The 21,300-nt window shown below is 48.7% G+C and overlaps 1 protein-coding gene across 4 annotated transcripts in view; it reads right to left on the bottom strand.

The window, feature by feature from the left end:
* Positions 1-21,300, bottom strand: part of ELMO2 (engulfment and cell motility 2) — a 45,405-nt gene that overhangs the window by 1,733 nt on the left and 22,372 nt on the right. For 3 of the 4 annotated variants that reach the window (XM_039498177.1, XM_039498175.1, XM_039498176.1), the window contains exons 9-20: positions 17,734-17,812; positions 17,074-17,109; positions 11,573-11,623; positions 11,143-11,265; positions 10,687-10,821; positions 10,092-10,196; positions 9,901-10,009; positions 1,790-1,926; positions 1,289-1,452; positions 1,022-1,134; positions 639-746; positions 193-275 (exon numbers count right to left, since the gene is read on the bottom strand). In XM_039498177.1, the coding sequence (XP_039354111.1) occupies positions 193-275; positions 639-746; positions 1,022-1,134; positions 1,289-1,452; positions 1,790-1,926; positions 9,901-10,009; positions 10,092-10,196; positions 10,687-10,821; positions 11,143-11,265; positions 11,573-11,623; positions 17,074-17,109; positions 17,734-17,812 (1,243 nt within the window). The remainder of the gene's footprint in view (positions 1-192; positions 276-638; positions 747-1,021; positions 1,135-1,288; positions 1,453-1,789; positions 1,927-9,900; positions 10,010-10,091; positions 10,197-10,686; positions 10,822-11,142; positions 11,266-11,572; positions 11,624-17,073; positions 17,110-17,733; positions 17,813-21,300) is intronic. The other variant, XM_039498178.1, reaches the window with a different exon arrangement.

The following is a 21,300-nucleotide window of genomic DNA, read 5'->3' on the forward strand; positions in this document are numbered from 1 at the left end:
GTTCTCGGAGTGAAACAGCAAAGAGACCAGGGATTGGAAAGGAGATGTAGGGGTCCCAAATTTAGGCTGGGACTGTGCGTAAATGGTTTCCATAGACAGCTGTCATTTAGAGCTCGTTTCTGCTGCTTCCACCCTTCCAAGAACTGCTCATCAGCCAAGGGACTGTACCAAAGAAAGGAAGGGAGCAGTTACCTTGTTCTGCTTCAGTGCACTTTTCTCCTTCATGTGTGGACAGTCCTTCCCTGTGACGATGGCCTTGATGTCTGCTACAGGGACTAGGAGTGAAACAGGAAAGTCACAACAGGAGGAACCCTGACTATGAAGAGATGGGGCTTTACCTTGAAGTTAGAGATGCATGGCCCCATATCCATCTGTCTGTTTACAGGCTTTTCTACAGACTCCATTACCAGACTGTCTTAGCCTCAAACACAAATGAACTTACCCCCATAACCCCTGGAAGTGGGAAGTACCAAGTGACACATCAAAGGTCACACAGGGGTTTGGGGAAGGGCCAGGAACTGAATTCAGATCTCCTGAGTACCAGTCAGTGCTGTAGCCACCGGTACCTATGGTCGTTAGGTGGCAGAGCACAGGGCATTGCACATAGTGCCAGCGTCAGAGCAATAACATGGACCTACTCTTTTCCTGCAGCGACTCGAAGGTCACTTCGCCTTGGGCATTGTCTTCCAGGTCTCCGTAGTGTAGAACCTTGTGGTTCAGAGCCAGACGACAGTACCAGAATCTCTCTGGAAAACACAACGCACAGCATGGCGTAAGTAGAGTCATTCAGACAAGGCCCCCATGATAGCCCTGTATAGCCCCACTAGCTCATTCTCTACAGTGCCACCTGCTGGCTGTGACAAGGATTGCGGTCTCCTGTATGTATGCACCTCTGTGCCATCCCAGCCTGTTGGCCAGTGTAGCAACCCTGTCTATACACTCCCTTCCTTGCCAACTGGTAAAGCTACTTGGTCCTATTTGCTTCAGTGCTCCCACACTGGGAGGCTGTAGTAGGCCCCACCTTGTCTCCTGCGATTCCCAATTTTCCGGAAGCTGCTTCCCTCGCACAGCCGGTTCAGACGCTGCTGTTTTATCAGCTCCAGGATCTCAGGCTGGATTTTCTCTCTCAGCTCCCTGGAGATCAAAGACAATTGAGTAAACAAGAGTCTGGGGTTAGCAGCCCGCAATTCAATGTGCAGGAGGTCAGACTAGATGATCATAATGGCCCCTTCTGACCTTAAAATCTATGAGTCTGTGGGGAAGAGAGCTGCCCCTGTCAGGCACTTACACAATGGGTGGTGACTGAAAGTCATCTTGGCTCATTCTCTCAGACTGGCGCAGCCGCAGGATCTCAGAGTAGCTTAGGCTGCGCAGCTTGCTCTTGAACTGGTCCAAGGAGTTGGGTTTGGAGGGCAGAGCCCGGGTGATCTGCTCACGTACAACCTGCATCACCTAGAGGGATGGGATGGGAGATAACAGGCAGCTTACATTCCTGCTGCCCAAGGGGAGCTGGGATTCAGGACTGAATTCAGCCAAGGGCTGCAAGGGACAGATACAGTGAGAGTGTGGTTGGGGGCACATCCAGCTGAGGGCTTTGAGGGCCCAGGGCAGGGAAAGCAGAGGTCACAAGGCTGCCTCCTTCACCAGTATCCTAAACATATTCCTGAGTCCTATGTGCACTTGTACACACCTCCCCTCTGCTCCATACTTTGCTGAGTAAGGAGTCTCTCTGTGCGCTCTCCCTCTCCAATACAGAGCCCTTCCCAGGGCAGATTCCCATCCCCCTGACCTTGTTGAAATCCTCTGCCGTTGCTCTCATCTCCTTCCAGGTCTTGTTTAGCAGCTGGATGCAGATGGCAAAGAGCTCCTCGAATGCTCGGTCATGGGTGAAGAACATGGGGTGGTAGTCGTTCCGGCCCTCATTGGCTTCAGGGACAGAGAAGGAAATTATGTGAGTGTCCGAGCAGCCAGGGTAGGAGGTCCTGGAGCTCATGGGAAGAACTAAACTTGTTGCAATTGGAGCAGCCTGACAGTGTGTGTAATACACACTTCTGACCCTAACATGATTGTAGCCAAGTAGTTCATTTTATCATCCATTAATCATTGTGATATTTGGTGTCATGGTCAATTCATATGCTATTTCATATATAATAATAAATGTATGCTAAATAGATTTAAATTGTTGGATTATAGAAGTATAAAATTGACAAATATTTTGGAGTGATGAGTTTGTATTAGGTATATCAGTAAAGCATGGCTGGAATGCAGGACCTGAGGCCTGTAAGATTTTAGCTTAGCCATATTAGGCCATAGACTTAAGAATGCTTGACATGAGTGGGTGACCTAGGAATAACCCTATGCCAGTAAAGTCACAAGATTACTGTAAAAGATGTGCCAATGGGTGATATTACAGAAAACTAGATTGCAATAAACTACCATGTATTGTCTAAGACCACAAGACACCTGATTGTAACATGGACTGTCCTGTCCTGACTGCAGGTTACATGTTGTACATAGATGCTAATGAGAATAAGAGGAACTAAGAAACAACCTATGAAAAATGGGACACCCCAGTATTCATGGGGTATGGAAGTACAGATAAAGAAAAGAGGGTTGAAACCCTCATGCATATGTGATCAGAACAACAATATAGAAGAGGTTAATTGGTTGGGTAAAAGTGGGAAGATCCCCAAGGGACAACCCCATGGGGAAACCCCAGCAGGAATCATCCCTCTATCAATGGTCATCTGCTAAGAGATCTATCAGATGCTAGAATATCTTTGAGGATATGAATATGACTACAGTCTTAGTCACTGCATGAGTTTTTGTAGGATTTATATATGCATGGGTAATTTTAACTTTACTTAGTGCTTTAATAAAACTTGTAGTACAGATAACACTTTGTACTCGTGATTGTGTCTTTGGCCACTATCCTTGGTCTTCATGTTTTCCTGGAGTCTCCAAATTTGAGAAAAGCACCAGAGGTGATTTTCACTCTGCTGAGCTTGAAACTAGCAAAAGGAGCTGAGCCCATGGTAGTTTAATGCAAAATTACTAAATTCAAGTTTAAATAAATAAATTTAAAAAAGGCTACATGAGCCTGTCTATGGTTTACCTCCCCTGACCCATGCTAGTATATGTTGGGGATGGGGAAATTACTTCAGAGTCCAGTTCTGAGAATCAGTCTGTCTCTTTAACCGGTGAGCAAAAATCACTGTGCAATACTCCGCTACTTCTGCTGCTTTATTCAGGCACCTTATTCATCGATTCTAAGGTCAAAAGGATCACTGTGATCATCTAGTCCAGTGGTTCTCAAACTTGTTCCGCCGCTTGTGCGGGGAAAGCCCCATGGTGGGCCGGGCAGGTTTAACAGTCTCCTGAGATATTAGTGGATTGGAAAGAATGTTATCATATGATATGACTATATCACCTGTTTTTCCCCCAAATGCAGAACAGAAATATTTATTGAACACTTCTCCCTTTTCTGCATTATTATTGATAACACTAACAATCCCATCTAGTAAAGGACCAATACCAGTTTTAGGATTCTTTTTATTCCTAATATACTTTAACTCCTCCTTATTGTCCTTAACTCTGCTGGACACAGATTTCTCCTTCTGTCCCTTTGCTTCTCTTATCAATTTTCTACTATTCCTAATTTTTAATTTATAGTTACTATCAACTTTCTTCCATATGTTATTTCCCCTACTGTGATTTGCACTGTGCCATAAAGAATGATTAAAAGATCAGTTTCTTACCCTACAGTAACCATGATTCATCAGTGTGGATCCCACTGTAGGTTCGCATGCACCTCACGTGGCAAGCTTGGAATCTTTTCTGAGTAGCAGTCAGTGTAGATCCGACTATAAGTGACTGGCAAGCACTGTTCCCTCAGGATGGTGGGAATTAAAAGTATCAGCTGCATCAGTCAAATAGAGATTGGAGGATTGCTCTCCCAAATTGACATCAGATCTAGCAGCTAAGTACAGTCCATAGTGTTTGACAAATATGAATGGATTGTTTAACATAGCTGCCTTGCAGATTTTGGATAACTGGCTTTTTTTGAAAGCAGGCGGATGTTGCTTGGGCTCTGGTAGAGAGAGTCTTAACAGTCAGTGGGAGAGGTATAGTGGCCAGCTAGTAACACAACGAGATACACTGAGTTACCCATTTTGATAGTCTTTGTGATGAAATAGCCTGCCCCTTGGAGAAGCTGGCCACAGCCACAAATAGATGTCGACAGAGTCTAAAAAGTGTGGCCCTGTCACTATAATATTGGAGAACTCTGATACATCCAGAATGTGCAGCAGCTTCACCTCTTGGGTGGAATGTGGCCTTGGAAAGACCAGAGATAAAGTAATAGATTGTTTTTTGAACTCAGAAACCATATTGAGAATTAATTTTGCAGGAAGTCTTAATACAATCCTCTTTATGGAACGAAGCATACAGGGGTTCTGCATCAGTGCCTGAAGCTATCTCACCTTGACTTGGGTGATGGCCACCAAAAAAAGACTGTTTTAAGAGTGAGATGGTGGATAGCACACTTCAAGAGGGGCTCAAAGGGGAGCTCCGTTAGCCTTAGAAGGATGATGCTGAGGTCCTATGTGGGAATAAGTTCCCTGACCGGTGGGTAAGTAGCCATTAGACCCTTGAAAAACTTGGATAGTGGTGGATAAGAGAAGATCAAGAGCAACTGTATCGGTGGATGGTACACTGATATTGCCACAAGTGGATCTTGACTGAACTAAAGGACAATCCGGAATGTTTTAACTGCAGCAAATAGTTGAGACTCTTCTGGTCTAGACTGTATCAGGCAGCCCATACAGAGAACTTTTTCCATTTGGTGGAGTCAGTTTTCCTGCTCTGTACCAGGATTTCTTGAACTTGTAGGGAGCAATCCTTTATCATGGTGCTTAACCAGCCAGCATTCAAGCAGTCAAGTGCAGGAACTTTGGTTCCAGATGGAGAATCTGACCCTGTGAGAAAAGGTCTAATTGGCCCAGCAGCCTGACTGGTGATTTCACAGACACCTGCAACAGGTCTGTCAGCCAGAACTGCCTCAGTCAATAGGGGCTCTGAATATGGCCCTGGTACTGTGTGTCTTTGCCAGTAATCTTGGGGATTAGCGGAATTAGTGGGAAGGCAATACGAGATCTTGATTCCATTGCAGAAGAAAAACATCCAGCAATGATCAAAGGCTCATGCCCTTTCTGGAACAGAAGTTTGGACACTTGGTGTTGTCTTTGGTGGTACACATCAGAGGTGTCGCCCACTGATGGAAAGTCGACCTAGTGATAGAATCCTGCATCAACCCTCGTGACTGGTAACGGACTGCTTGCTCGGGACGTTCATCAGATTGTTGACAACTCCCAGGAGGTGCAGCGCTCCCAGGGTTATGCTATGCAGATGATACCATTTCCACAGTTTGTTCGTTCCTTTGAAGAGAGGCAAAGAGCTGGCACCCCTTCCTTGTTCATGTAATGAAATGCCAATGTATTGTCTCTCAGTGTCTGCACTATGGAATGTTATAAGACTGAGAGAAATGCTATACACACCAGTCCAATTGCTCTGAGTTCTACAACATTTATATGCAGCTCTGTGTCCTCTGGGGACTAGACTCCTTGTATCTGTAAATGGCCTAAGTGAGCTCCCCAGCCTGTACCCGATATGTCAAGTAATGCCATAGTTGGCAACAGGGTCACTTTGACCTGCATCCCTTTTTGGGCTTTGCAGGCATGCAGCCACCAGTCCAGCACTAAGAGGACATGAGGTAGTAGTAGGCCTTTCCTGCTCATCAGGTACTTGGCCTAGGAGTAAACTTACCTGAGCCAGAACTGTAGAGGCCTCAGATGAATTCTGGCAAGCAGCATCAGGTACGTTCACAGGGACATATAGCCTAATAATGCAAGACAAATCTGTACCATCATAGCTGGTTGTGATTTCACTGTGTTCAGTGATAACTGGAAAAAGAGGAATCTGTTTTCTGGCAGATTAGCCCTTGCTGTCATGGAATTTATCCTGGCCCGTATAAACTATCATCTGTGATGGGATAAAAAACCAATTTCTTGTAATTCACCAGGAGGCCCAGCTCCGCAAACAGGGAAAGGGCACAACTGAGGCTGGTCAGAGCTTCCTAACAGGATCTGCCTCTGATCAGCCAGTCATCTAGTTATAGCTGCCCTCGTAGGTGTGCCACCATCGTGGCAACACATTTTGTAGACTCTTGGTGCTGGGAAGAACCCAAAAGGCAATACTTTGTACTTGCAGTGATTGGGCTCTACTGTAAACCTCAGGTACTTCTGTGGCCCAGGTGGATTGCTGTGTGGAAGTACGTGTCCTAAAAGTCGAGAGCCTGTCCTATGGATCCTAGATGAAGCAATAAGGCCACTTGTTTGTAACAGGCTCTTGTGAGAGGTCCATCAAGACGGATAGGGAAGGAGAGTGGGTAGGGGGCAAGGAAAATAATTACATGGGGCACGCCCAGCACTCATTTGCTGGTATAATTCCTGACCACACCAGATGGAAGTGGGTGAGGTGGTTTCTCAATGTCAGCTCTGGGATGGTCTTGATGTGGTTCTCAACAGCCCCATCAAACCTGCTGCATGACAGAGGAAGATGACAGGTGCTCCTGGAGCTACAGACCTGCTTTCTGAATGCGTATCTGGTTGGTACCTGGTAACGGGAGAGTGCTCTTTGACTTTGCAGGGTCTGATGTTGGAAGAGCTTTGATATGGTGGTGGGATGTAGATCCCTAGGGACCTCAGCACTGTCCTTGAAGCCTTGAGGGAGTGGGAGTGCCTCAGCCATCTGGTTGCTGAACAGGTGCCTGTAACCAGGAAGCCTGGTGCATTGTGATTGCCATAGTCATGGATCTAGCAACCATACCAGACTTGTCCACTGCTACTTGTAGTGCTGTCTTTTGCTATCATCTGGACCTCTGATGGTTTCTCTGAGCTTTTCTCTGCATTCCTGTGGGAGACAAAATAGGAAGAGGGTGGAAGAATCACACTCTTTCCCCCCTAAAAAACTCCTTTCATGAACCAGGTCTTATAGTTCATGATACACACCTGGAGGGAGGCAGATGAATGTGCCTTCTGACTAAAAAGGTCTAATTTCCTGGGGTCCTTATCTTTAGGAGTTCCTTGGTGGATCTGGTCTTTTCTCCTGAACTTCAGATACTACTATCAACCCTGGTGCTGGATGCATGTAAAAATGTTCAAAGCTCTTGAACAGTATGTGGCAGTGCTTTTCTTCTTAGTTCCAGGCAGGGGAAAGCGAGACTGGGGCATGCCACAATCCCTTTGCTGGGTCCAGTATGCCCTCGTTATATCAGGAGGGCAATCCTTGATGGCACTGAGGAGCTAAAAATGTCAAACAGCTTGTGCATGTTCTCTTGGATCACTTATCTCAATAGCTGATGTTTCAGCTATCCTCGAGAGCACGTCTTGGAAGGCTCTAAAGTCAACAATGGCTGGTGTCTGGGCTGAAGCAAGCACCTCATTAGGAGAAAATGAAGACCCCTTTGGTGGGGAGGACAGTTGGAGCATCTCAAGCTGCCCTGACTTGTTCATGAAGGGCTTCCCCTAGTTCTGGTGAGGGGAGGTTGACCCAGTGGTGATTGAGATGTCATTCTTTTCCCCTATACATGCAACAGGGGTCTGCTCCTGCACTGTGGATGGCTCCAGGAGGGCCAATAAGGTCAAGGTGCAGATTATAAGGGTACTGGTCAGATTGGCAGTGGACAGGTCAACTACAGTCATGCATCAGTGCCTGGTAAGGAATGTTGCTGGAACTCCCTCTAAGATCCTTTTCTGAGAGTAAGAGACAGAGGAGTAAGTGGTTTGACCTAGCGGTTATGGCTGGGCTGCTGTCCACACAGTCAAGAGTGGCCATGAGGGAGTAGTCAGTGAGCAGGGATAGCAGTAATCGCTAGAGATGGGATCAACAGACAAAAGTAAGGGTCAGAGTCAGGCTGAGTTCGGAGACTGGAGATCAGAAAGCTAGGGGAGGTCTGGAGTTGCAGCAGGCCAGAGGTCTGTGTGGTTGCCTAAACAACTTCCTGGGGCACCCTCTAGGGTTAAATAGTGAGCACGGACCAATCAAAAGGCTGCAGGTTATTGCTGCTCTGGACCCAGTGGGCAGTTCTTCCTACAGCACCTAATCTCCACAATGCTCCTTGGATGGGGCTCTGGGTGGCTCCCTGGTTATGATGTAGAACTGCAGCCCTGAGCTCTACAGACCTGGGTTCTAGTCCCACGGATCCTTATACTGATCTGATGGAAGAGGGTTCCCTACCTGAAGTAGGAGAGAAGGAATGGGCTGGATATGGTGAAGAGAAGTACATCTCTGTGAACAGCAGTACCACTGGGGGTATGTCTGGTGCTGGGCCCTCCAGTGCTGGTGTCTGTCCCAAGTGCTGAGGTGATGGCAGTTCCTTTAAGGTACATCTTGGTACCAGAAAGGTTTGTTGACTGGCATGGATGTCGGTACCGGTGTGAGTCTCAGTGTCAAAATTTGTAAAAGTACAGCTGTCTCCTGTGCTGTCTTCATAGTCTGTACCTTGCTCCCAGCCCTCAATGTCATGGAGGGGTTAGATTTGTCTTTGGAAGGATGTTTCAAATCCTCTTTTCGGGATAAAACTGCTGGATGCTCCAAGCTGCACTTGGAATCCATGCCAGTCTGTTGGTACAGGGTCTCTTTGTCCTGGAGTTGGTGCTAAAGCATTGAGCAGTAAGGCCATCTATGCCAGTGCTATGCCTGGTCTTGGAGATCTTGGGGCTGATACCAGTGGACTTGGCACAGTTTTTGATGACTTCTTCCCGCCGTGATGGAAAGCAGGGGTATGTGGTTAGTGGAGCAGTTTCTGGAGATAGCCTCCACGACTCCAGCTTGGTGGAGCTGTCATCTCCAGGATTGGCTGCATCATTCATGGATCGATCAAAGAGATGTAACTTGAGCCTCGTGTCTCTTCACATTCACATATTGGATGAGAAGGAACAGCAGAACGAGCACTTGTTGCAGATGTGTCCTTCCCCAAGGCAGAAATGGAATCTGTTGTGCTCATCAGTTAAGGACATGAGACTGTCGCACAATGAACAGGGTTTTAACCTATAGCATGTGTGAAGTGCCTCACTGTGCTGTGCAGGTTGTGTGCACGGGAGCTTTAAGGCAGGTTTCCCCCTATCCTTTCCCCTTTTTTCAATGTCCAAGTCAAAGTTAATAACGAGAAAGTGAAGAGGAATTCCTTCACAGAATAAAAGTAATCTGAAGTGAGTTTGAAGCTCAAGAAAGAGTAATGAGTCAGACACTCATTTAGTTCAGTGTCTCTGCCATGGGTGGCAAGAGGGAACTAAGGTAGGGCTGTGGTCTCTTTTCCTTTTATGCCCTTGCACAGGGCACACATGGGGCCCAACAGACATTGCTATTCAGAAAAAGATTGAGCTGCATGCATGAGGTACATGCACACCTATAGTGGGATCCATAATGACACATACCTAAAGAAGAGCTGAGCACTGTCATCCTTGTAGTCCCAGAATAGAGCTTCCCTCCTGACTCTCACACATCACTCAGGAGGCCCCAAGCATCCATGGCCTTGCCTATATAAGGACATTTCTTACCTGCTCTTCAGCACCGGTGCTACCAGCTGGGTGAGCTGTAGTGCAGGCAATTTTACCACAGTGTTCTCTGATCCTGTACAACCCTACTCCAGCCCGAAGAGCCTAACTCACCAAAGAGAGCACAGACCCTGGTTGCAGCACTCATGGATCACAAGAAAGCAGGCTCCAGGCTCTCTGCCCTTGGGCACAGAATGTATACCCTGTGGGTGATTTCAGGGGAGCACCTTCCCAGTACACAGCACATCTGCAGAAAGGTTCCAGGGATTGGGATGGAGGCACTTACGGAGCTCCCCAACCTGCAGGATTTCACACAGCATCTTGGTGAGCTCAATGGCGCTGCGCCCGAACGGGCACTCATGCTTGTCCTCCCGACTGCTGTTTTCCAGGACAATCTAGAGAGAGAGCGAGAGCACATGCATGACACAGCACAAACCAGGGTGATGATGTTTGCAGGAGGTACCCTTCTCTTCATACCCTTATGTAGGTGTCCTGATGGAATTTGGCCAAGTAGAGCATGTTGTCCAAAGCCAGCATCCCTGGGGGAGTCTGGGTAAAGTCCATGGCTGGATTGATGTGATTCTGTGGGTAGAGTGTAGGAAAAACCCAAACACATTAGTCCTAGGGAATCCTGAAAGAAGCCTCCCTGAATCTGCCCATGCAGGGGGTCCCTAACCCTCCCAGAACCCTCCCCCTGAGATGAGCAATCCACCCAGGGAACACTTGAGTGGCCACCTATCTAAATTGTCTCTGGAAATGTTTTTTGTTGCTCCTGTGGAGATAAACGTGACTCACACACAAGTATCTGTGCCCTCCAAGAAGATCCTTGCGCATCATGCCAAGAGACCTGAGCCTAATCACTGGCTTTAACTGAGCAGTGAGTTCACAAGGATACGAACAGAGAGCCCTGTCTCTGCAAAGTTCCTCTCTTAGGAGATGTCTTAGGCTCCGATACAGAAATGGGGTGTGATCTTTTCACTTTGTGGCCTCCTTCTGTTCTCCCCTCCCCAACAAGGAACTCTTAAGCTGCCTCTAGCAAACTGTGGCATCAGCAATCCCTCCGGATACATACAGTGAATCCCAGCATCTTGTAGTCCTTTGTGTACATGGCTTTGCGTTTCTCTGTCCCGCCCCCAGGTACGGTGTTGCCATCAGACTCTGCATCAAAAGCGATTCTTCTCAGCTCAAATATGATGTCTCTTTGTGCCTGAGGGACAGAAAGCAAGGAGATCGCAGTGCATCAGCAATCACACGGGCAATATTTCTACACAACACCATACAGTCCTGTCTCTCTCCAGAGTTCATGTTATGGACATGGACCAAGTGCCAGGAATCAAACTGGCACTTTTTACAGTGACACCCATTGGGAACTCCAGCTTTTAACATTCCCTGCAGCTGAGGTGGAGCTAAGGAAGCCAGTCATGAATCAATTCCCCTCTTTCAGCACCTCCTGTCCCTCATAATTGTACCCAGCCTGCTGACCCTGGGGGTTCTTCTACAGTGCACTCACTGCAGCCCTAACAATGACCTGATCATTGGGATCCATCTTGGTCATCATCCGCTCTTCCAGGAGGTTAAAGGTCAGGACCTGCAGCACGTACAGCTGATGCGCCATTTCTGTTTTGATTGGGCGGTTTCCTCTGATCACATGCTGCAATATCAAGGGTTGGGGCAAGAGTGAACAGTAAGAAAAACTACTGCTTGCTGCTTGCTGTAGGCACAAGTCAGGCTGCCCATACCCGTGTTCGTGAAGATCCAATACCTGACAGGACCTGCTCTAATGCCAGGAGGAAATGCTGCAAACTCTCTTCTCTCTCTTGGAAGAGTGGTTGCAATTCCACTCTGAACAGACTCATATTCCTGGAGGTGCCCTTAGGCAGCAAGATTTAAACTCAGCATAAGCGAGGTTTCCAATTAGTAATGGCTGAGAAGCTCCCTGTCATTTGTCACATACTCACATTCAGGATTATAGACCTCAGGTGCTTCTGGGCAAACGCATTAGCCATTTCCTGTTGGGGATTCAGAGATAAAAGGAATATGAGAGAAAAACAAAAACAGAACCCACCTCTTGCAGAAAGGAGAGAAAAGGTGAGCGACAGATCAGTGACAGCCCATACCATGTAGGACAGATAACTCATTACAGACAATCACCATGTGACAATTCCTCCACCCTACCCGTGTCTCTTTAGAGCGCTGGTCACCCTGAGATCTAAGGGCCCAATTCATTATCGCTCTATGGCCCCTTTGCACTGGCATACCACCAGTGCAAGAGGATGTGTGGAGGTCCGGGGGCAGGAGGAAGCTTGGCCCTAGATGTTTCCTGCTGGCTAAGCCTGTTGGAGCTATGGCAACATGGAGTGTTACTTGGGCTGCCTTAGCCTGTGTTGCTGGCCAAGACTGTCCCAGCTACCCGTGAACTGGAGCCGTGTACTCTGACCAGTGCAGGAATGTATTTGTCTGCAGAAGTCTTACTGCAATCAGGTAAACAGCCCAGCCAGCATGTTCCGAGCTGACACAAGATTTCCCCGTTTCAACAGCTTATCACTTTCTCAGAACTCTTCCTCTGGAGCTTACATTTCCCTTGTCTCAGCCTCAAAGGTGATTTTTAAGGGGCAGTTTGAGGACAAAACACTGAGCTCATTTTGAGTTACACAAATAGAAAGGAAATAAGTTTCATGCATGAAGTTTTCAGTTGCTATTTTTGCTCCAGTGGCTTTGTTTCCTAGTGACTCCCTCAGCCTGAGGAGCAAAGGCTCTCTAACAGCGCTCTTTCAAATTTAGCAAAGAAAAAGAAGTGAGACGTGTTTAAACATCACACATGCTGAGGATGCCTCATCCCAACAGACAGACACGTGAGTCTACTGCAAACCTGTGTGTCTGGGACCAACATGGCCAGCTGACCAGACATCATGCATATATCACTTAACCTGCCATCTCTCCACAGGTCTAGATGACATACTGGTTAAAACACCATCAACCTGTTTACAGTAGCAGGTGGAGCTGTGCCAGAGCTCATATAATGGTAGGAGCTTTTCAGAAATTTGCTATTGGGGCAAGGTCTTTGGATGGGCTTATGATAGGCCACTATGAGGCCACTTGCCATCTGGAATGGATTCAGCGGAACAGTCCATTTCAGAATCCCTGCACATTGTGAACACTGGTGAACATAAGCTGGGCAAGCCCAGAATTGGATTTGAATATGAAATCATACTTAAATAATTACACCAGTGCAACCTACTCCTCCTGATCTCCCTTGCACTGTCCCAATTCCCCAAGCCGATCCTGCTAGTTCCAGGCCACACAGGAAGTATGGCAAAATGTACATTTCAGCCTGCTCCTAGGGTCTTTGTTTTCACTCTTTTGGTTCTATATTGCTGGAGACAGGAACCACTAGGAAGAGCAGAGTGACACTCTGGCTGATAGCCAAACCACCTAGAGCTGTGAGCTCAGCAGGGCTCACACACTAACTATAGTCAAAATGAGTCAGTACTTGGATGGGAGACGTCTTAACATCCAGCTGCTGCAGGAAGTGGTTCAAAAGAGGATACACTGTCCCTTGAATTAGCACGGTTTCTTATTATTTATAATTTCTATTATAATGTCCTTAGAGATTCGTGCCGTACAAACACAAAATAAAGGGACTCCCTGCCCCAGAGGGCTTACAGGTTGTATATCTGATGAGACAACAGATGGATAAAGCAGGTAAATGGTTGGAAAGAAAGGAGACAGTGAAACAATCCTGATTAGCATAGTAAGTAGAAGTGTGAGCACACACACTGCCTAACCACTGTCAAGTGATTGATATTGCCCCTAATGCTCCAGCATGGTCCTGGGGACACTGTGCTGCAGGGAATGGTGAGGGTGACTCTGCAGGGGGCGCTTTCCTCTCCAAGTCAGTATTGTCCCTAATGCCCCAGGATGGTACTAGGGGCTCTGGGGTTGGGGTGCTCTTTTGGATTGTTATTACTGTAGTGCTGAGAGCCATAGTTGTGGACCAGGACCCCAATGTATTAGGCGGTGTACGAAGGATGCAAGGAAAATTTAAGTGGTCATTAAAGATATGAACATAAGATCCCTTGGAAATGTTATGAGTTGGGTATTAGCCTTGGTATCTTGGCCAAACTCCTAGTCACATAATTACGTTCTGTCTCCCTGAATTACCTGTGAACTTTCCATTTGAGATGGTAAGCCCACCCATTGTCTGTCTTAGAATATTACATCATGTTTGCCAAGTGCTGTTAAAAGCATCAACAGAGCCACCTCAGAGGTGGCTGCATTTTTAGCAAGAATAAAGTGCTCTCTGCTGCTACAAAAGTCTGCAAAACGCTTTGAGAACCTACCAAATAGAAGTATCTAAATCATACTCTAAACTGCATGCATGGGAGGCAGGTTTGTAGAAATGTTGGTGGTACCTGGAACCTGCCCCGCCCAAACTATGCCCCCCCCAAAACTCAGCCCCCCACCTGCCCAAGGCTCAGGGAGGGAGTTTGGGTGGGGAAGGAGGTCTGGGGTGCAGGCTCTGGGAGGGAGTTTGGGGAGGGAGGGGGTGCAGGGGAAGAGAGGTTTGGGGTGTGGGAGGGGGCTCAGGGCTATGGCAGGGGGTGGGGTGAGGGCGGTGGGGTTCATGATGCAGGAGGGGGCTCAGGGTTGGGGCAGACAGGGTGCGGGAGGATGAGGGGTTTGGGAGGGGCTCAGAGCAAGGGTAGGGTTGTAGGGGGTCAGGGCTCTGTCTGGGGCTGGGAATGAGGGGTTTGGGGTGTGGGAGGGGGCTATGGCAGAGGGCTGGGGTGAGGGCTGTGGCTGGGGATGAGGGGTTCATGATGCAGGAGGGGGCTCAGGGTTGGGGCAGATGGTTAGGGTCCAGGGGGATGAGGGGTTTAGGGCGTGGGAGGGGCTCAGGGCGAAGGTAGGGGTGTAGGGGGTGAGGGCTCTGTCTGGGGCTGGGAATGAGGGGTTTGGGGTGTGGGAGGGGGCTATGGCAGAGGGCTGGGGTGAGGGCTGTGGCTGGGGATGAGGGGTTCATGATGCAGGAGGGGCTCTGGGTTGGGGCAGTTGGTTCGGGTCCTGGGGGATGTGGGGTTTCGGGCGTGGGAGGGGCTCAGGGCGAAGGTAGGGGTGTAGGGGGTGAGGGCTCTGTCTGGGGCTGGGAATGAGGGGTTTGGGGTGTGGGAGGGGCTCAAGGAGAGAGTAGGAGTGTGGGGGGTGAAGGCTCTGGCTGGGGGGTTTGGGGTGTTGGAGAGGCTCAGGGCTGGGGCAGAGGGTTAGGGTGCGGCGGAATGAGTGCTCTGTCTGGGACGGGGATAAGGTGTTTGGTGTGTGGGAGGGGCTCACGGCTAGGGCAGAGGGTGGGGGTGCAGGGGGTGTGAGGGCTCTGTCTGGGGCTGGAGATGAGGGGTTTGAGGTGTTGGAGGAGGCTCAGGGTTGGGGCAGAGGGTTAGGGTGTGTGAGGGAGTGAAAGCTCTGGCTGGGGGTGTGAGCTCTGGGGTGGGGCAGGGCTGGGGATGAGTTTGGGGTGCAGGCAGGCTGCTCCGGGACAGGGGCCAGAGAGGACTCCCCCCCAGCCCTTTCCCTGCCGGCAGCAGTGAGCTCTGGGGGAGGAACCCTCCTTTCCCGCCCCCCCCCCAGCAGCACACTGTCACTGCATATGCTCCTAGGGCCCCTCTCAGGTCCAGGAATCTCCCTCACCTCCCCCGTGGTGGGTGCCAGGGGGTGCTGCGTGTGCCTCCTCCCCTGCTGTTGCCCCTGACTGTAGCCTCACTGGGGGTGGGGGATGGGGCTGCCTCCTTGCCCAGCATGGGACAGGAGCAGTGACTGGGGGGGGGGGAGGAGGGACAGGATGGGGGGCTGTGCTGCTGGAGGGCCCCGCTGGAAAAGGGAAAGGTTGTCTCAGAGTCAGTCTGCCCTGGCAGTTGATATGGGGATCACTAGGACCCAGCGGCAGCAGTTGCTGCAGGGAGGCAAGCTGCACAGAAGAGGCAGGGATGCTCTGCTCCCTCCAGGGCCCCGGGACATGCATGGGGCCAGCAAGGGGGGGCCGGGGGACACTCAGAGGAGGTGCGGGGGCAGCAGGGGGGGGCCGGAGGGAGATCCATTCCCAAACATTGGTGGAGCTGGGCCCCTGGGCTCTGAATATTGCTGGTGCCTGGGCACCATGTAGGTATGGAACTCACCGCCCATGACTGCATGGGCAGTGGGACACAAGCAACAATCCTGAGGCAGACAGCTGGAGGCTGAAGTGTATTCTTAGGGCACAATTGCTCAAGGGATGGCCCCAGATCAGGCACGACATACACTACAACCTGAGAGCATCAGCATTGAATACTGTGAATGTTCCCATTCACCTCTGCTATCATAAGGTCTTGTCTACATAGCAAGTTTTCTAGGGCTTAGCTACACTTGTGAGTTACAGCGCAATAAAGCAGCCCCGGGCGCCCTAGCTCACTCCTCATCCACACTGGCAAGGAATGTAGAGCACTCTGACTCCGCGGCTACAGCGCTGCTGGTTCTCCACCTCAGCAAGAGGAATAACGTTTGCTGCGCCTTGGCTACAGCACACGGGCGTCAGTGTGAACAAGGTGTTGCGTTATTGCGCTCTGACCGGCATCTGGAAACGTCCCATAATCCCCTTATGTTAAGTGGCCACTCTTGTCACAGTTTTGAACTCTTGTAGAAATGTCCCTTCAAAGCTCCGTTTCTAACAGCTGGCATGCAAGCCATTAGTGTGGAATGCTGTGTGTGTGAGAGAGAGAGAGGCGGGGGAGAGCGGGAGGTCTGCAGCTGTCTGAACTTACAAGCCAGCATGGTGACATGCTCTCAGCCCCCCCAAAACCCACTCTCTCCCCCACCACATACACACAACACACTCCCTGTCACACTCCCCCCTCCCCCCACCATTTGAAAAGCACGTTGCAGTCACTTGCATGCTGGGATAGCTGCCCATAATGCACCGCTCCCAATGCTTCTGCAAGTGCCCCAAATGTGGCCACGCCAGTGCGCAAGCAGCTGTCAGTGTGCACAGACTGCAGCGCTTTCCCTGCTGCACTCTCCAAAGGCGGGTTTAACTCACAGCGCTCTACATCTGCAAGTGTAGCCACACCCCTAGCCTATTTTAAAACCAATCAGAGCTGTAGCACAGACTCAGTTTTAGGCCGTTGAAGGTGGCTTGGCCTGTTTTTACTGAACTGGTTCTGGTTTTAAAATTGATTTAGCTGAACGGGTTTTAAAAGTTTCCCCAGCACAAACAACCCCTTTATGGACCATCGTTATAAATATCCTCTATGCCAGCTAAAGTCAAGCAGACCCTCCCTATGGTTCCTCCAGCACCATCCCCCGGACCACCCCTCACCTCCAATCCCCATGCAGCACCTCTGGCAGTAGGACAGATAGCTGGAGGCTAACTACCTAGGATGCCTACAGCTCAGCAGGCATCTGACCCTCCCCCAGGGCTGGAGTTACTTACAGTAACAGGCAGGTCTAGCGGGTTAAGGAGCTTGTCCTGCTGGCAGAAAGCAAAAGGCACAAAGAGAAGCAGACAGAGGAGTTAGCTCAGAGCCCAGAGCAAAGGGCACAAACAGGGCACTGGAGGAGGAAGAGTTAACAGAGCAAAGCTTCACAACACAGAAGCATGCACACCCCACATCTAGCTAAGATCTTGGGGTGCCTCAAGCAGAGCAGAGATCTTACTTCTCTTATGCATGTTATGGGGACATGCCCATGGGACTCAGATCGTGTGTGCATGCTGGACAGTCCCATGGGGCTCCTAACTTCCCCACCCCGTGCTGCACTCCCACATGGCATTTCCACAGGACTCAGTTTCTCCAAAGGGTGTCCATGCTCTACACACAATCGCGCTATGCTTCTCCCCCCAGCAACACCCCATTTTCCTGTTGGACATGCCCCACACCAGCAGCCTTCTGCTCCAGTCAATCTCTGTTGGAATCGCCACATTCCCCCCAGGCTGAACCACTGCAAGAGAGTCCCACAGCAATAGAAAGAGTTTGGCGGAGTCTGGGCCCCATTCTGCCTAGACAGAGGGACTTCTCAGATGTTGCAGGTGCCAAACAAGCAGTCAGCCATTAATCAGGCCCAGGGCTTTGGCTACAGAAAGGAGGTCACAGACCTGTCTCTTGTCCTCAGGCGCCTTCAGGAAGAGGGCATTGATCAGGGCAATGGCATACGTCTGAATCTCCTGGTTTGAGCTGCAGGGACAGAGACACACGGAGAACTGGAGATGAAAGCAGCAGCTAGTGTTTGCAGAACAGGGGGAGGAATATTACAGGCTGTCACTTCACCCCATCTATTCCAGGATATCTGGAGGCAGGAGCTGCGCTGGTGCAGCTCCTCAGACAGGACCCAACTATTTTTACCACCACATCATCTAGCTTTGCTCAGAGCACCACTGAACTGACGGATAGAAACTGCTCTAGTCAGGGGAAAATACACTATGACATGCTCCCAAACATGGTCCACACTATTTCTTCTGGGACACCATATCAAGAGTTTACAAACCATTCTCAAGCCCAACAACCTTTGGCCTCAGTCTCTGAAGAAACTCAAACTGCAGCAACTGCCAGAAGCAGCATCCACATTCTGGACAATGCAGCTCTTGGGACTCAGGGGCCTCAAGCTCTGGGCTATGGGAGCTGGGGGTTGTAAAATTACAGGCCCTGACTCATGAGCCTAGACTTTTCATGAGGAGGACAAGGAGGCTCCATGGGAAAGGCTGAACAACGGGAGAGGTTGTGGCGGGTCACTCAGGTCGGGGGAGGAGCTGGAGGCGGCATGGTAGCCAGCCCCATGTGTGGCACAGAGTTAAACACACAAAAATAAAAAAAAAAGAGTGAAGACATGAAGCAAACGAGACAGGAGCAGCAGCTGGCTCCCTGGTGGGAAGTGAATAAAAATCATGATTAAAAAGTTTTAGATTTTTAAAAATGTAATTAAAAAAATTAAAATGAGATATTTTATTTACATTTTATTAGTTCTTTACTTTCTCCTCATTTTATATAGTCTTACATTATTAATAATGATGTTTTGTACTTGTTTATATAATTAGTATCCTAACAGTTTGTGGCATTTCAGGTTTATTTAAGAGGTTTTTTCTCTTAAGAAACTTCAGCCCTGAAATGAAGCATCTCTGATCTTTGCTAGTATATTTTGTTGAGAACATAAACTCAAACATGAACTCAATAAAGCAAATAGTCAGTGCTATATCTGCAACCAGAGCTCAGCGAAATATTTTGAGCAAACAGTTTATTTCCTGAAAAATGCAGTGGTGATGCCCTTCTTATAAAACTTTTAGCAGCCAGTGACTGGGTACTTACCTGGGACATGGGCAACTGTGATAGAATACACCCTTGGGTTCACACCCTACACACTATTGTAAAATGTTTGTACATGGCATGCCTTTTGAGGTATTTAAAAACTCATAATTTGCTTATCAATATCATGGCAAAATGCACATAGTGGTGCAATATGTGAAATTATAAACAAAAGCTGAGATCTTGACTACAAGTATGTTTCCCAGAGAAGTCTGGGAAATAACCAACCAATTCCTCAGAGACAAAGGGCAAACTGATATCTCAGCCAGGTGTAAACAAGGCTGATGGACCATTACCTGCTAAGTGGCCATGCTTTGACAGGAAAGGAGGCAGGGGCAAAAAAAAAAAAAAAAAAAAATCTACATCTTAGCAAAGAAACCACATGAGTTTCCTTCCACACAGACTGCCTGTCACCTTGCTCCCAGCTGGAAATGCTTCTCAAAGGGGGACAGAACTATAAAAGAAGGGGAAGACATCCCAAGGTATCCCCCACACCCATGCCCATCAATTCACTGTCTATGATAGGACAAAGGAAGCAGCCATTAGATTGCAGGAGGGGTCCTGACCTAAGAAGTTTGGTCAGTAAAACTGCTGAGAACATGTGGTGAGAAAACATGGCTTTACATTTAACATTGTTTGTTAAGTTAGGCTATGTCTTCACTAGCACTTTTGTCGGTCAGGGATGTGGAAAAAAAACAACAAAACCCCACACCCCTGACCGACATAAGTTACAACAGAAGTGCTGGTGTGCACAGCGCTACATCAGCAGGAGAGCGTCTCCCACCACCACAGCACTTGTTGGAGGTGGTTTAATTGCGCCGACAGGAGAGCTCTCTCCCAGCCGCATAGAGAGGCTACATGGGAGACCTCACAGTGGCAGCGGTACAGCTGTGCCTTAAGGTCTGTAGCGTAGATATAGTCTTAAGCACCACTAAGTGTTTCATCCTTATTTTTCTTGTAACCGTTTCTTGCTTTTATGCCTCATTGCTTGTACTCACTTAATATCTCTCTCTTTGTAGTTAATAAATTTGTCTTAAAGGATTAACAAACTTAATATTTCTGGACTGTCTGCAAGGGCGCTGGACAATGCACAACATACAGAGCATTGCCAGCAGATCGAAGGATGTGATCATTCCCTCTATTCGGCATTGGTGAGGCCTCATCTGGAGTACTATGTCCAGTTTTGGGCCCCACACTACAAGAAGGACGTGGAAAAATTGGAAAGAGTCCAGCGGAGGGCAACAAAAATGATTAGGGGGCAGGAGCACATGACTTATGAGGAGAGGCTGAGGGAACTGGGATTATTTAGTCCGCAAAAGAGAAGAATGAGGGGGGATTTGATAGCAGCTTTCATCTACCTGAAATGGGGTTCCAAAGAGGATGGATCTAGATTGTTCTCAGTGGTACCAGATGACAGAACAAGGAGTAATGGTCTCAAGTTGCAGTGGGGGAGGTTTAGGTTGGATATTGGGAAAAAACTTTTTCACTAGGAGGGTGGTGAAGCACTGGAATGGGTTACCTAGGGAGGTGGTGGAATCTCCTTCCTTAGAGGTTTTTAAGGTCAGGCTTGACAAAGCCTGGGATGATTTAGTTGGGGATTGGTCCTGCTTTGAGCCGGGGGTTGGACTAGATGACCTCCTGAGGTCCCTTCCAACCCTGATATTCTATGATTCCATGATTTCTGGGGCAAAGTACTAGACCGGGAGTATGTCAGAGTCACCCTACAGTATAACCAAGGCTGGTGAAAGCCAGGTGATGAGCATGCTGCAGTTACAGAGACACATCTGGGAGTGGCCTGCAAGCTGGTGGCTGCTTGTGAGCAGTCTAGGTTGGAGACTATAACAGCAAGACATTGTAAGGCACCCCAGGTTACAGGGAAGGGAGTCACACAGCTCCTCAATGGTCTGACTTATACCCAGGCATGTCACAGTGACCAAGGTTCAATTCCCCATTGTGCGTGATGTGGAGAAGAGATTTGAACTTGGATCTCCCACATGACAGGAGAACACCCTAGCCACTGGACTGGGGGATAGTCTGAGGTGTGTGGGAGGGTTTCCCTCTCTCCTATTGAAGCTATTCTACGATGTATAAATAATTATTGGAGTATGAACTTGAACTTGGTCTCCTGCATCCTAGATTAATGCCCTGACCACCCGGTTATGCAGTCATCTGCAGTTTCCCGACGGCCAGGGCACTCATGGTCAAGGCATATTTGAGTTGTGATGTTCTCACAACAAAATATACCAACAAAGATCAGAGATGCTTCATTTCAGGGCTGAAGCTTTTTAAGAGAAAAAACCTCAAATGCCACAAACTAATTATACAAACAAGTAAAAAACCTCATCATTAATAATGTAAGACTATAA

Source organism: Mauremys reevesii, linkage group 13 (genome assembly GCF_016161935.1).
Source record: "Mauremys reevesii isolate NIE-2019 linkage group 13, ASM1616193v1, whole genome shotgun sequence".
NCBI classification, from domain to species: Eukaryota; Metazoa; Chordata; order Testudines; family Geoemydidae; genus Mauremys; species Mauremys reevesii.